The sequence below is a fragment of the Gekko japonicus genome, unplaced genomic scaffold (assembly GCF_001447785.1).
Source record: "Gekko japonicus isolate JY-2015 unplaced genomic scaffold, Gekko_japonicus_V1.1 scaffold2107, whole genome shotgun sequence".
Lineage (NCBI taxonomy): Eukaryota > Metazoa > Chordata > Lepidosauria > Squamata > Gekkonidae > Gekko > Gekko japonicus.
The window spans coordinates 236,109-252,629 of record NW_015168109.1 but is presented as its reverse complement, the minus strand read 5'-3'; the positions used below and the strand labels follow the sequence as shown (position 1 = coordinate 252,629).

Sequence of the window (16,521 nt, the reverse complement as noted above, 5' to 3'; positions counted from 1 at the left end):
GTAATCCTCTGGTTTGACTATGCATGGAAGAAGAAGAGAAGAGATTGGATTTATACCCTGCCCCTGTAAGGTAGGTGGGGCTGAGAGAACTCTTGACAGAAACTGCTCTTATTCAAGAACAGCTGTGCCAGAGTTATGGCTTGCCCAAGGTCATCCAGCCAGGTGCAAGTGGAGGAGTGGGGAATCAAACCCGGTTCTCCCAAATTAGAGTCCGTGCACTTAACCACAACAAACTGCTCAGGAACAATAAGCTCCTCAGACTCCTGATCTGAGGAGAATTCCCCTTCCTCCCTATCCTCACTTTCAGTATTCATGATCCCCCAGGTATGGTCCCTCCCTTGCTTTTTGAGTAGAGGCTGCTTTTGTGCCGCCTTGGTGGGCCAACTGAAAACTTGTCCCTGGGGAGTGGGTGTGGGAGTGGGGGAAGATAAAGAGGAATCTGAGTTGTTTCCTTGAGCATTAATGATCTCAGATCTACAGAGGGTGATGCTCCTCTCTCATGGTTTTCTTTAGCAGACGCAGGACAGGCAGAGAAAAAAGTCAATGCTTCGTCATCCCCCTCCATGTCCTGTAAAGCTGATTTAGAGGGAATTGGGGGGGTCTGACCTGAGTGAGTTGCATGCAGAGTTGCAGCCATCTCCTGGGCCATAGGAAGTACATGGTGAGAGTCTCGGGCGCAGGTCCTGCCAATTCCGACTCCACAAAATGGCCGCTTCTCATAGCTGCCAAGCAGGATTAGGCTGCAACTAGAGACAGGCATGGGTGCTTCGCTTCAGCCAGCTGCAATGGTGCCTCTGTTGGGAGTGCAGCAAACTGAGAAGACATGCCAGCCCCGACTTCATTGCGCTCTGCAGCGACAGCCATGAGCGAAGCATTTGTTTCCCGTTCAGAGAGGAAATCGTCCTTGGATGCCATGTGGCAAGAAAGACAACTGCTGCTTCTCCCTCTGAGGCAGAGGATATCTTGGGTGATTCCCACTGTCCTATCAGGGGCACAGGAACTAAAAACTCTTCCTCTTTCTGTAGTGTGAGTCATCCATTTTGCCAGTTCTGTTCCTGCCTGAAAGGGGGAAGCAGCTTCTAAAGTCACCTCTGCCTGGTGGGGGGGAGAAAGCTCCAAGGAGCAAAGAAGAGGAAAGCTCCAAAGATTAAACAAGGTGTCAAAGATTAGAGAATGGGAAGTCAGAAATGGAGGTAAAATAAGTTGAGAAAATTTAAGTGTAGAGGTAGGGAAGAGGAAGGCAAAATAGAAAGCAAAAGAAAACAGTGGGTCTAGTAGGCAGAGTTGACTTTAGAAGCTGCTTCCCCCTTTCAGGCAGGAACAGAACTGGCAAAATGGATGACTCACACTACAGAAAGAGGAAGAGTTTTTAGTTCCTGTGCCCCTGATAGGACAGTGGGAATCACCCAAGATATCCTCTGCCTCAGAGGGAGAAGCAGCAGTTATAGACTTACAACTTGTCTAGTGTCCAAATCAGCAAAGTAGCATATCTACCTAAGAGACTGCTCCATATCCCAAAGGACACAGTCTAAGAGATTGGGGTGGGGGGGAGCAAAAGCAGCCAATTTTTTAAAAAATGAATGTTGCTAGGAAGATCATGGCAGGGACCCAGTTGTCATTGCAGCAACCACACAAAGGTGTGATGTCCCAGACTCAATTTGTTTGGGTACAGTTCTCATCAAAACGGTAAACCTAATTTCAAGCCTTCTGCAGCATCCCAATCATATCCCATTTCTTGATGGAATACAAGGTATTATTATAGAAGGTTGATATTATTTGAAGTGTCATGATACAATGCAATCTCCTTCAGTTTCTGTAATTCACCTCTCCTTTCCCTGAGGAAAAGCCACGGGTGTGATTTAACTCTCACTATGTTTCACTGACATAACACATTTTGTGAGAAATACTAACCCAGGATCTTGTTTTCCACTGGGAATTTTACATATAGTTAGGGTACCTTAAGACTCAAAAGCAAAACCTACCATGAACATGCCCTGTACTTCCCACTACCTTGTGTCCCATCTTTTCATGCTAGAATTCCCTGTATCTCAGAAGAGTGGATCTTAACCAACATCCAACTTAAATGTGAACATATAGCAGGAAAAGTTTCACCTGATTTAAATTCAGATTTATGTGCTAAACACTTAACAGCGCAAAAGATTCTCCACATCTCTGCCCAACACCATGTGATAAGCCTGATGAATACTATATCATGGTACATAATACTAATTCAGCATTAGTTACTACACATCTAATAAGACAGCAGTACTCCAATAGTAAAGTTTCACTTAGAGGCAGCTAATCAGCCACATATCACCATCTACAAGTGTTAGCCGCAACACCAGGTCTCTGTTTAAATTACAGCTAAGAGACCATTTACTTAACAGGTGCACAATCTAGGGATCTACCTCCAACTATACCAGAGTCAGAACCCTCCCAGAGCGGCACAGACGACAGACAGGAAATATCTTTTATGAAATTTATTAAGAAAATATCCCTAATACAAACTTCCCTAATACAATATCTCACACACACACACACCAGAGCTAGGAAATAAATGGGTGAAGCAATCTTAAGAGATCAGCGACAAAAGAGGGTGAAGCATTGATAGGAGTTATAGCTACCTTCCGAAGAGGAGAGGCCATGGTGAAGAGCAGACTGCTTGGCCTGCAAGCATGCCTGAGAAGACCCAAAAGAGATGGGTGATCCAGCCAGTACATGTCCCAGGAGACTGAACCAAAGATGGCTGGGTTTGGAGCCCAGATATAGGAAAACTGTACCTACTGGGCACAATAGGGAAATGGTCCACGATGTTGGCCAGTAATGGCTCAAAGGGGTTTTTGGACGAAAGTAGTCCAGATTTGGGAAGGGGAGCCTTTGTAAGTAAGGTGTTGGGAAATTTCAGAGTCTTGGTTCCATTAATGGCTGGGCTAGCCAACAAACAATAGTGACAATAGACTGGTCCCAGTATTGAGGGGCAAAGTCCAGAGGTTTGATTGTGAGGCATAGAGCTGGAATGCAGGTATGCTGCTGAGACCCTTGAGATGATAAAATTAAGGCACTGTCCTTTCACAATGACAGATATATGCTTGCTGTATCTGAACCTGATGGCTGACTGAGTCAGAGAGAAGGTCCTGAGCATATGTCTGAGCTAGTTGGCTTTGCACAGAGAGGGCTATACTTGCCCTTTACCAACTTTGGCCCTAACCTGGCCGAGGTACCATCCTTCATGTGGCAATAGCTTTATGCTTTCACTTCTCAGAGAATAAAACACAGTATGGCAAAGCAATTTGAACTTTTAAGTATAATGGAATTGCTTCCATGCTAGTGTTTTACAGATTCCTGCCTGTGCAGGAAAGGCGGGTTATAAATAGAAAATAAATAAATAATAAATATACATACACACTGAATAGTGCATATACCTTGCAGAAGTATTTTGCAGATTACTTTTTTTGACAGACACCCTTCAAAGGGCAAAACTGACAATGGAAACTTGGTATACATGAGCTGCATGCAGTACTTAGTTTGCAGTTTGCATATCCAGTTTCCCAGTCTCTTATCAATTCAGTTTCAAAACCTTTATTGGCATAGATCAGAATCATAAACCGTCACCCTTCAGTTCATGGATTTAGCACACAGCTTCCTCATTATAAGACCGTTACAGAACTTAGCCACCGCTTCTATAACCACTATATTTTGTGAAGCCAGTAAACGGTACAACCTTCTGTCATCAGATTGCTTGACATCTTTCTTCAGAATAGCTTCTAAATAAACTGCTCGAATGTCATCATACAAACTACAATAAAGGAATACGTGTTCGGTTGTTTCAATCTCCTCTGAATCACAATCACAAAACCTAACTGAGTAAGGGATTTTCTTAAATCTTCCTGCTAAAACCGCAGAGGGAAGCATGTTAAAGCGGGCCAGCATAAATGCTCTACGCAGCTGTGGGGAAGTCAAATCCGATAAGTATTGTGCAGGGGCGTTGATCAGAAAACGTGCCCATCTTAAAGGGGAACATCTACCAGAAGCCAAGGCTCTAAGCTCTTGCATCTCAATATCAATTAATCTCTGTTTGAGCAGGGCAAAGATGTGTATTTCAGATAAGGCCATCATATCATTCAAGCATAAGCCTATTGAGACTATTTTCCTTTCTATAGCAGCAAACCACTCAGAACAATGAGACTCTTTCAACAGATATGTAATAAGGCTATTGGGACAATTCCTAAAATGCAAACGTAGCCAAAATCTGAAAGTAATTATCCAAGCCCTTGTTTCCAAGCGTATCAAATTGACTTCCAAACAAATGGCGGCATAGGGAACACACAGAGGCAACCCTAGTATTTTCCTCACAAAATTGGATTGAAGTTGTTCTACCATTTTGTTGAAAGCAGTGATCCAAATGGGTACCCCATAAAGAAGCTTCGCTCCAATTTTATGCTCAAACATTTTTAGGGCCGCAGGAACATACTGGTTACCCTTGGTAAAAAAGAAACGGGTTATTATTAGCACACGGCTATTCACAGATTTAATTGCTTCTGATCTATGGGCTACCCACCTTGCACTATGGTGAAAGTTAATTCCCAGATATTTAAAACACTTCACCTGTTCGATGGTTTTACCCTTAACACGCCAATTGATAGGTTGCCAGGAATCTCCGAACACCATTATTTTAGTTTTATCAAAATTCACGGATAACCCGTTCAGCTCACAATATTCTATCAAATGTGCTAACAGCCTCTTCATCCCTACTTCCGACCTAGAAAGAATTACAGCATCATCTGCATACAATAGCAGGGGCACCGGGCGTGAGCAGTCTCTATCCAACAGACAAGGTGATTCTGGATTTGTGGAGCTGGATTATGAGGACTGCTGCTTAAATTTTAATTCAACCATACATTCATTAGGGGGGGCCAAGATGGTCCACTTCAAAACCTATCAGTATAAAGGGGAACAACAGTCTTGATCGGCAAATAATTTTATACTGTCTTAAAGGTGCCACTGAACTGAGGTCAGGGTGGCAAAATTGCTTGGCACTCCTTGGGCTGAAAGATGCCAGACTGGCTTCCACCAGGACGAGGGCCCTTTCAGTGCCGGCTCCATACTGGTGGGATGAGCTCCTGGAAGACATCAGGACCAAATTGACACTGAGTGTCCAAGGCCAGAGACCGTTGTATTTATTTCCACAAGGGGCCTTTTTCCTAGTGTGTGTATGTATGTGTATACATATATATACATACATATATACATATATACACACACACACACTAGGAATAAGGTCCGTTGTGGAAATAAATACGAGATATAGGAAGAGGCTCTGGGAGAGTGCTCCGGCTTTGGGCAAACAGTGTCAATTTGCTGTGGTGACCTCAGCAGGGTATAATGGCAAAGTCCACTGTTTTCTCCAGAGGAACTGATCTCTGCTACCTGAAGAACAGTTGTAATTTTGAGTGATCTCCAGCCCTCACCTGGAGATTGGCAACAATTGTTACCCAGGACAAAATGGCTGGTTTGGAGGGTGGAGTCTATGGCATTCTACCTGTCTGAGGCCTATTGAGACCTACCATTATTTGCCCCTTTGACTTCTATGGCATTCTACCTGTCTGAGGTCCCACGCCTCCGCAAACCCCACCCTCTCCAGGCTCCACCCCTCAAATCCCCAGGAATTTGCCAGCCTGGAGTTGGCAACCCCATCTCCTTCCCAGCTAACCGTCAACCTACCATTATCTGCCCCTTTGACTTCAGCTGACTTCTGCCCTCCCTTCTGCAGAGCAGTTGTAATTCTGAGTGGTCTCCAGCCCTCACCTGGAGATTGGCAACAATGGTTCCCCATGAGTGACAGGCTGGTTTGGAGGGTGGAGTCTATGGCATTGTACCTGTCTGAGGTCCCACCCCTCCTCAAACCTCACCCTCTTCAGGCTCCATCCCTCAAATCTCCAGGAATTTCCCATCGGGAGTTGGCAACCCTATCAGGATTGGCCCCAATGTGTTTTCTCCCAAAGGCCAAAGTAGGTGACTGGACCAAACTTAGTTGCCTACCAACAGGCACTGAGGGGAATGTAGGGTTGCCAGCTCTAAGGAGGGAAATACCTGGAGATTTGGGGGGTGGATCCTCTGGAGGGCAACATTGGGCGGGGGGGCGGAAGGACTCAGCAGGTATAATGTCATAGGGTCTACCCTCCAAAGCAGCCATTTTCTGCAGGGGAACTGATCTCTGTCATCTGGAGATCAATTGTAACAGCGGGAGATCTCCAGGTCCCACCTGGAGATTGGCAACCCTAGGGGAAAGTCAGCTGCACAGCAGGGGGTTGAAGAGAATGGTTTGATGGCTGATGGGCCAAAATTAGTAACAATAGTTCCCCAGGAGCAAATGGCTGGTTTGGAGGGTGGAGTCTATGGCACTGTACCTGTCTGAGGTCCCCTCTCCGGGCTCCACCCCTCAAATCTCCAGGAATTTCCATACCTTAAGCTGGCAACTTTATCTCCTCCCCTCTCAGCAGCCTCTTTCTAGGCAAAATTCTGTCTTACTTCATTCTCTTCGGCTTTGCGATCTGTACAGCAACACTGTAAGGTAGGTTAGGCCGAAAGTCTGTGGTCGGTCCAAAATCACCCAGGCAGCTTCCATAGGGATGCTCCTGTTCAGCAGCCAGGGCTAGTGATGCCATGCCAGTCTGGAGGCATGAAGTCACCCTGAGAGTGCTTGCAGGCCTAGGGTTGCCACTGTGGGCCCCCAAACCTACAAGAGGTCCCAATGGCTACATACTGGTAGTTTAAAAGAGAATGGTTTACTAAAATGAACTTGCTTAAGGCACTAAACACACCTAACAATGCATAGCAATTCTTGTGGGCTGCTGAGAGCCACCATCTTTCTGCTAAAGAAATTTATAAGTCTGGACAATGCAATGTAAATATTAGTATCCTCTCTCAGGACTGTACCCTGCCTTTTTTTTTAAAAAAAACCTGCACTTGACATATGCTATTTCTGGATGACTCCCAAAAGCAGAAAGGGAATGGGTAGATGGAAGTATAATTAAATTCAAAAGCAAGAACTTCTATGGTGTTTTATTTTACTTTATGTTATTTATAGTCCACCTATCTCACAAGGACTCAAGGCAGATTACACATAGTGAATCAGTACAATCAACAAAATGAGACATTCAATAACCAAAGCACTAGGGTTTTAGAAGTCTGGAACCACCACAAAGCACTAAAGTATAATGCAAGTATTAAGTAATCACATGACAGATTAAGAGGTACAGAAATTACATAAATAGAATCCTACTCACAATAAGGTATAGGCAGCAGTATAGACCACAGTTGGTAATAATTTATCCAAGTGAGTTCATACAACCACTTTGCACCTTGCAACCTTACTACCTGCACAGAAAAGGCCTCTTGCATAATTCAGGTTTGCATAGATTGTGGTAAAACAGAAGATTGGGAGGTTTCTTGACCTCCTTGGGCAGACCGTTCCACAAGGCAGGAGCCACAACAGAGAAAGCATGTGTAAGGGCAATTGTTGATTTTGCCCATTTGCAGGTTGGCACCTGCAGAAAACTCTGTGGACTTGAGCGAAGCTGTCATAGCTGAACATAGGGAGAGACGCGGTCTCGCAAATAAGAAGGGCCAAGGCCATGAAGGGCTTTCTATGTGATAGCCAATACCTTAAACTGAGCCCTGTAACAGATAGGCAACCAATGGAGTGTCTGCAGAATATGAGTAATATGCATGCGCCGTCTAGCTCCAGTTAATAGCCAAACTGCAGCATTCTGAACCAGTTGGGAGTTTCCAAGTTGGTTTTGAAAGGAGACCAATGTACAGTGCATTACAGTAGTCTAGTCTCAATGTTACTGTGGCGTGGATCCAGGTGGCCAGGTGAGCCATATCAAGGTAAGGGACCATTTTACAGGCTAGGCTGAGCTGGCAGAAAGCCATTTTGTGCAGCTGTATTAACTTGCTTCTCCAGTAATAAAGCTGGATCCAGTATGGCTTTTAACTGTGTCTGCGAGAGTCAGCTGAACTCTATCAAAAGCAGGGAGAACATCTGATGCATTAAAGAAGCAGTGCTTGAAGATTACAGACCATGAAACACCATTACAAATGCTCATAGAGTAAGCCTGTCAATACCAAATTCAGTTTAGAACTAGGCAAGTTCCACAACAAAAACATTCTTCTAAAACTTTAAGTACATGTCATATGCAGATTAAAAAGCATGGAGGGGGCAGGCTGGCAGAGCAACCAAGGTTCTTGAAGTGAACCCAAAAGATGTTATTCACATTTTTTTAATCAAGTGGACAAATGCATTACTGCATGGGGGGGGGGGGGGGGGAAATCCAACAGGAACCCTATTACTTATTATTCTATTGTGGTCCAAACAAATTCCATGATTCTATAGCAAATACAATCTTGTGAGGTGCAGGAGGCCACAATGGAAATACAATTACTCTTGGAAGTCATGTAGGGTGTATGTCAGGTGCAATATTTCTAAAGCAGGTGCGTGCTAACATCTCTGCCTAATACTGATTAAGTCACAAGCTACATTCTAAAAAAACCTTTTATATTTAAGGAAGCTTGAGAACTGTTACATATAATTAGCATAAACTTAGAGTCTTGTTCCTACTTCAGGTACCCAAGATTCCTTTATTTTTCTTTGAGCCCCCCTTTTTAGCACTTCTTTGAAATGAGGAAATGCAATAATTTCCTGAGCTGTGCTACATGTGAGCACGTATTTTATTCACATTACCCAGCTGCAATATGGTTCAATATGGTTCAAAGCCCACATAATCCCTAATCCAACACTGCATTTATCAGCCTATCCCTTAATTCCTATCATACTGTGCATAATACCTTTTCCCCCATTTCTTTGTCTATTAATAGAGAAACAGACATTTTCTTAGGGGTATTATATTTATACAATCACTTATCCTGAGTTAACCCTTCAAATCTGACAGCCAGATCAGTTAAGGAAGGAAGACAGCCGGAATACATGGTGAATACATGGTGAAGACTCAGAAAAACCATTTTTAAAAGTGCAAATCATCTGTGTATTTCAGATCATAGGATCCTTAGGTATGTTTTATTATCTGAATGACAATGCTGCCCGTTAACAACACAAAATAAGAGCTGCAATATGCTCAAAGAAATGAGAAAGTCCTATTATCAGATTTTGGTTCAGATCTTCACACTTCCATCGAAACTTAGTGGGTAACCTCAGACCAGTAACACATGCTCAGCCTAACCTACCTCATAGGCTTGTTGTAAGAATAAAATGAGGAAGGGAGAGCCATGCATGATGCCCTGACCTCCTGGGGAGACCAGTAGGAAAGAAATGTATGGAATAGAATATTACAGTTAAGCGAGAGTGGAACTAGGTGACAGGAAAAATGAACCCAGCAGTCCTCTATAATATCTTCTTGTTATCCAATGGGGGGAAAGTACATTTCTGTACTTTATAGTTAACTTTTCCTTACCCCAATAAGCCTAAAATGACTTAAGTTCCATAGATTCTGTAACTATTTTACTGTTTCCCTTTCCGTGTATCTATCTGAATTTGAGGAGCAACACTGAAATGTAAATAAAAGCAACTGGCAAAGTGGCTGGTCCAAGACCAGCTTAGGCTTAAAGTAATTCAACTTTTTTTCTTAGATGCTCCTAATATAACACCTTAAACTGTAGTTTACCCTAGATCATCCCTAGAGTGCATTGTTCATGCTCAGTGCTTAACCACCTTCAAGTAACTGGAACATCTTCAGCATATGCTTTGGCAAAGCAGCAGCACTACCTTAAGGAAACATGCACTGTATTCCAGCAAATACTCCTCTTTAAATTTAGCAGGATGCTTTTTGGTTCATCTTGCCTAATGTGAACTACTTTGAAAAATAATTGGGTATACAGGTAAACAATATAAATTTCAGCTGTTTTTAGTCAAAATCCTCAAGGCATCCACAGGCCAACTTTCTTTCCTGGTGCCTAGCCCTGAAGACAACCATGGGCTGAGTTTCGTCTTCTGGTTGCAGTATTCTTTCAAGAGTGCATAATTGGTTCTACAACTTCTTAATCCACACATTAGTAAATGATGCCCTTACTTTTCTTTATATAAACAAACAAAAACCCCAGAAATATACTGATTTTGACATTTGGATGCTTTTTTACCCCAGTCCATATAGCACACTTTTGTACAAAAATACCCCATGAAGTCTTAAACCAAATTAAGAATGCTCCATGCCAGCCAATAAAGAATTTGATATTATTTCTGCCAACTTCCTTTCACAGAAATGAAGAATGAAACAACTTAGGTTTTGACTAAACACAGCTTGAAACTTGCTTTCTTATATAACAGAGAATTCATTTGGAGCACATCTCTACCCCACATATACTTATCAGCACAATTCATCCTTAATAAGCTTGCTCAGATTTCTCCTAAAAAAAGAAAGAAATGGTGCCAACAAAACTGGTATTGTGTAAATCTTCCTTATGTGCCATTTGCCTCATGCCTCCGAGTTCCTTCATTTTCACTGATCCAAAACCCAGTTTTTCTGTCTCATGTTCAATCCAATTCACAATGTGTTATCAGACAATGGATTGTATTTACCATTCAGCTCAGCTGAGCAGGGACCTTGGAATGCACCAGCCTCAGCCCATCCCCAGTAAAGATGTCTATAAAACAAATCTAAAAATTCAATAGGTGGTATTCATATTTGTTACATAAAATTAAGTGGTGATGGCATTCCTTTTAATACCACTGAACAGAATAAGATCTGACTAAAACTATATTTTAATATATTAAATTCTTTCTTGCCTCTGCCCAAAAAACTCATTTTTATGGCAGATCTTCACAATTTGTTTAAAAGGCCACCGTCAACACCTTCAGGCTTGCTTGCCTCCTACACCAAGTCTGTCAGTGGTATTACTTAGATTTAGGAGCAAAATAATTTGTGTGAAAATTTCTATTATTCTCACTTTCTTTCCAGGCTTGTTGCTTATCTTACACTACAGCAACAGAAAATGAGATCAGCATTACAATCTGTCTCAAGTTCAGATGCTCTACAGTGGCTTGATTTTGATATCATGCCAAACAATTATTTATACTAGCCATAGCTTAGAAACAAAACCATAGTTTGAGGTTCCAAACCACAGACAAACCATGGATCAGAGATGCTTGTCTGGTTTAATTTTCATCAGCTTAGCATTCAGATACAGTGACTTCCAAAGGTGGCACACCAGAGATAAGAACAGTCAGTTCATACTTTATACCAAACCACAATTTGCTGGCCAATAGCAAAACACGGTTTGTTAACTGAAACACTACACAAAACCACAGCTGAGCTTCTGAAGTGAACTTCCTCACTGCTTTGTAAAAACAGACAAAAATATGCTGTTCTAGAACAGCTTTGGCTTTTGAAAATCTTGCAAAAAGACACATTATTGGTCATAGATCCTGTTATTCTAATTACCTACAGTCATTAGTTAAAGGCAGTTAAAACAGCTATAGGATCACAAAAAAGGAAATGTCAAAGAGACTACCATGCACTATTTATAAGTGAAAAGAAGCTTAAATATCACACTCTTTAGGGCATAACAGATTTATAAATTCATTTAGAAAAAACTTTATGCGGCCTAAGGAATCTGCCTAATAAAATTTACAAAATAAAATATTACAGCATTAAGAATTCAGCCCAGCATAAAAACAAACCACTGATGACTTAAAATAACAGTTCCCAAGCTAAAACAGTATTAAAGGATCAATCTCTTCATTAAAAGCCTCAGTGAATGGAAACATTTTGGCCTGGCACCTAGAAGAAAGCAACACAGGCATCAAGTGAGCCTGCTGGAGAATTGCATTCCATAAGCAAGATGCCACTACTGAAAGAGCCCTGTCTCTGGTTGCCACTCACCTCACCTCTGAAGATGGGGCCACAAGAGTGCCAGGCATGTGAAATCTTGAGTGCCAGGCATGTGAAATCTTAACTGGCAGGCTGGACAATATGGGAGAAAGCAGTTCTTCAAGCTGTACAAACAATTAATACAATAACTATAAGCAGATTAGAAAACTGATACTTACAGCCATAATTAACTCAAAGGGGTGTTTATATACCCTCACAGGAGACTGGTATTTCTGCACCATGGTTGCAAATAATTAGTGCTTCACAGATCTGAAAAAAATGACAGAATCAAGTCATGCACAATGACCATTAACTATGGAGACTTTGCATGTCACCGTCACTAAAATCCCACATCTTAAAAACACATAACAAAATGATTTCAAACAGAGATTTTAATCAGTAATTCATAAAACCAGTGCCGTGATCAGAATATCTTTTCTTCAACATTTCCTCTAACATTGTATATGTTAATGCCACAGCTACATTCAGTACTATTACAAAGTTTTAACAACTATATTTAAGACAGAAATTACTATACTTAAATGCCCTAAGAGTATGGAAACCTAACACAAGTAGTATTTATATGCACACAATCTATTTTAAGCAAGGCAATTCTGAGTCAGTTTATAACCACTCACTTAGAAAGTGAATGAATAGCAGCACACTGGGCTGCATGACTGTCGGCAAAAACGGCACCACTAGCAGGAAGCTGTCATTTGTGCTGCACATATGACTACATTACAATAATTGGTTTTTAAGATTCTAGCCTTCATAGTTATATAAATATGCTTGAATACACAAACTGATTTATTAGAAAGGCTGACTAATGTGGGGCCTCTAATCCCCCAAGTAACATGCATTAGTATTAAAAGCTTAGGTCATCTTCTGAAAGTGAGGTTTCTTTGTTTTATTTCAGTTTCTTTCAGACAACTAACTAACAGGCTTGCAAATACTACAAGGTAGGAGAATTTACTTATGACACACCACTTATTTTGGTAGGATGAGTCATTTCAGTCAACAAAATCTGTACAATGCATAACTTCCTTGGCCATGCCTTTCAATATAACAAAATACACAATATAATTCTCTTGTGATTTAATTTTAAATAAACACTGTCCAGCAGTATGTACTGCAGCCAACACAGAATAATTCTAATAAGGAACAATAATTTTACTGCTTAAAAAAAGCACTGACAATTTAGGCATTTGAAAAACGCTGAACAGGTACTGCTGGGAGAAATTTTAGTCTTCAAGTCTTAGGATTTAATCAATACTACTAATTTCATTTTTTTTAAAGTATAATTTCCAAACAAAACCAAAAGATTTATATGAAATCTACACCATGTCTACAAAATTCCACAAGCTTAACTGAAAAACATAGCAGGCAATTCCTCAAGTGAGACCGGAAGGTTATGGTAACTTGCACTCTGAACTAGTACTCTGAATAACACACTTATTTAGCAATAAGAAATTAAAATCCTAGACAATTAAAATAAAGAGTTTATTCAGTACAGGATATATTTTATATTATTTTAGCTACTTTGAGTGCCATAGAGTTTAAAAACAGAATTAATCATAAAAATCACGGCTGAGCCATGGACACCTAAAGTGGCCTCTTACCAAGTCCGTGAAAAAAGTAGCCTATTTAGTTACTTGAATGCAAAGTGAAGTAATTGTTACTTTAAAATATTTCCAGCTCACTCCATCCCTGAGACTTGAAAGCTAGTAGCAACCATTTTAAAAATATAAGCACATTTTAAAATCCCTTATAATCAGAGATGTTAATTAATATAGTGAATAGTTCTAGATTGTTTTATTTTATGTTTAGTTTCCTTAGGTTAGCACAGAAATGAGGAAAGATGGGTGAAAAGCCTAACCCCCCTGAGATAACTTAGGTGTCTCCCAAATGCTCACTACGAACACCCCTTAAGGAATGCATGGATTTAAATACTCAGTGAATGTGACTCCCAAAAGATATACTGACATCTTATTTTTAGTGTGCACTGGTTTTCTGTACATAACTGACACAAAGTGTCTTCCAACATCCATTCATAGGACAGATGATCAGGAGGACCAGATTTTTGGGGTGGGGGAGAACGGAGTTCTTTCTCTGTACCAAACAAGTGACTGCTTCTCCCTTTAGCTTAGGAATGCTAATGAAAGTTAGCATTCTCTTCCCAGGAGTTTTGAGTTTCTAAAGGCAAGGAATGCTGAGGGGGAAAACAGAGCCCTCCAAGAAAAAAACGCAACAATATATCTGCCAGCAAGTCACCAAACCATTATGCTTAACTGGCTGGAAAGAGGCTTTTTGAGGCAGCCAAGCAGGACAAACTCAAATTAAGATCAAGCAAGCACGCACTTCAGTGAGCAGCTGTTCTCTTTTTTCTACCCCAACAATGAGCAGCTGTTCTTTTTTTTTTTTCCTACCCCAATTCATGCATGGACTGCAAAGCTGTCAAAAATTATTTTTAAAGGAACCTTGTCCTTTTTAAAAATGAGGGCCAGTGGAAATAGTGTATTAACACTGATCTAGGATATATTCATTACATATTCATCTACCACTGACTCACAAGTATTCACATGCTGTAGACATAGCTGCCTCCTAATTGCAAGTGCTTTCCCAAATTTCCTGTAGAATGGAGCCCAGCAATGCAAGCCCCCCCCCCCTCAAAAGCAGACATTTCCCTTAATGTGCACAGGGGGAGAAAGGGGTAGAGAGACTATAGGGGAAAAAGTCAATACCTGGCAGCAAAACCACTCACAAATTATGTCATGTGCTGAAGATATCATGTCGTCATTTTTAGACAGCAAGACAGAAGAGGAAAAAATACAGACACAGAATAGTGGACAGAAAAACAAGAAACGGGGAAAGCAAAATTAAATAAAAAGGTAATTTTTAAAGCCAGAGGACCTGAGCGTAAACTGATAGGGGCAGTAGAAAGAAAAAAAGAGATAAAGCAAAGGCAATTCGGGACAGCAGTAGAGCAGTGACCAAAGGGACCTATGGCAAAGGAAGGAATGATGAAGTTAGGAGGGAATAAAGATATACCCAGCAGACTGGGTATTAGTGGTTTCGTGCACCTTGGTGTTTAGTCACGCCGGCCACATGACCACGGAAACGTCTTCGGACAGCGCTGGCTCTTCGGCTTTGAAACGGAGATGAGCACCGCAACCCTAGAGTCGGATTGGACTGGCTTTCGAGCAAGGGAACCTTTACCTTACTAAGACAGAGAAAGAGAGGATGCCTTACAAGACTCAGAACAGAGCCACAGTGTGGTTGAGAATACCACAATCGAAGATGGAAGTAGGGAAGGGGAGAGGAATGCACATCTCCGCCTGTGAGGCAACAGTCGAGCAACATGCAAATACAGAACGGCAGAACAAGGCACATACCCGAACTTACTATCTGACGCGAAACCCTTCACAAAGACTAGAGAATTTAGGGAAGGAAGGAACCCTGTAAGATCCATAAAGTATTAAAGCCATTAGAGGGAACAAAGCAAAAACAGAGGGAAGGGGGGGGAGGAAAAGAGGAAGAGAAAAGAGGCGGAAGGGGGGAAGAGGGAAAGAAGAAGAGAAGAGAGGCACCACGGAAGTCCGAGACAAAAGCTAGGAAAACAATACAGCATCGCTTTTGTTTCTGGTTGTGCTATATGGCCAACTTCCCCGCTCCCCCCCCCCTTTGGAAAACCCTGATCGGGAAGTAACAGAAGGAAAGGACATGTAGGAATGTATCGTCTTAAATGCAGCGGGGAGAGAGCGGGAGGAAGGAGGCATCGCAGCCGTGCGTAGGCAGGAGAGCCGTTGAGGGGAGGATTAGGAGGGAGGGGGGAGCCCGGAAAGGACCCTGAGGAACGGGAAGCGCCCAAGCTGGCAGTAGAAGACACTGAAGAGGCGGCTGTCCGCACGGGTGTGTGTGTGTGTGTGTGTGAAGCGCCCTTCGCTTACCTTGTATCGCTAAGGCCGGCTGACATCTGACCTCATTTCGGCTCCCCGTTCAACTCTCCTGCCGCCCTTCCTGCTGCTTTTGGTGGTATTGATGTTGCTGCTGCTGCTGCCCCCGCCGGTTCCGGAAAGCACCGCAACGACAGTAGCAGCAGCCCAGCCTGCTGTTAACCACTCACGGGGGCAGAGGAGGTGCCTGGCCGCTTGCCGACTACCACACTTGCGCACTAAGAGAACGGGCCATTTTCTCCTCTTTTGCTCGGAAAGGAGGTGGGTGCGTACGCGGCTCTGCGCATGCTCGACTCAGACCGATTCGCTCGGTGTTTCGGCGCCTGCGCAAACTGGAGGCAACTCGCAAGCAGACGTCAAAGGAGGATTGGTTTTTAACCTTTTCATCGGTTATTATGATGGTATCGGCTTTTTGGAATGCGACTCTACGTTCTTCTTTTAAACTGGCGTCGTTGCCCGCTGTTGCGTTGGTGACATGCCAGCGCCGAGGCAAGGGAACAGAACCAGGGACAGAAGCAAAAATACTTTTGTTATATTAAATTCCACCCCCTCGCCAGATGCCCACTAGAAAGTATCAAAGAAATATGGAAAATAAAACATCACTTCAGAAAATTCAGATAAATTTGGGGAAACTACTGGGCTGATTAGTGCATGCTCACTCAGAATCAATGCCTTTGAATTCAGTG

At 42.3% G+C, this 16,521-nt stretch overlaps 1 protein-coding gene across 1 annotated transcript in view; it reads right to left on the bottom strand.

Moving 5' to 3' along the window:
• SEC14L1 (SEC14 like lipid binding 1) overlaps positions 1-16,104 on the bottom strand; it is an 85,274-nt gene extending 69,170 nt beyond the window's left edge. Inside the window, exons 1-2 of the mRNA XM_015414820.1 lie at positions 15,830-16,104; positions 12,062-12,152 (exon numbers count right to left, since the gene is read on the bottom strand). Of these exons, the coding sequence (XP_015270306.1) occupies positions 12,062-12,124 (63 nt within the window). The 5' untranslated portion in view covers positions 12,125-12,152; positions 15,830-16,104. The remainder of the gene's footprint in view (positions 1-12,061; positions 12,153-15,829) is intronic.
• Between the last annotated feature and the right edge of the window lie 417 nt (positions 16,105-16,521).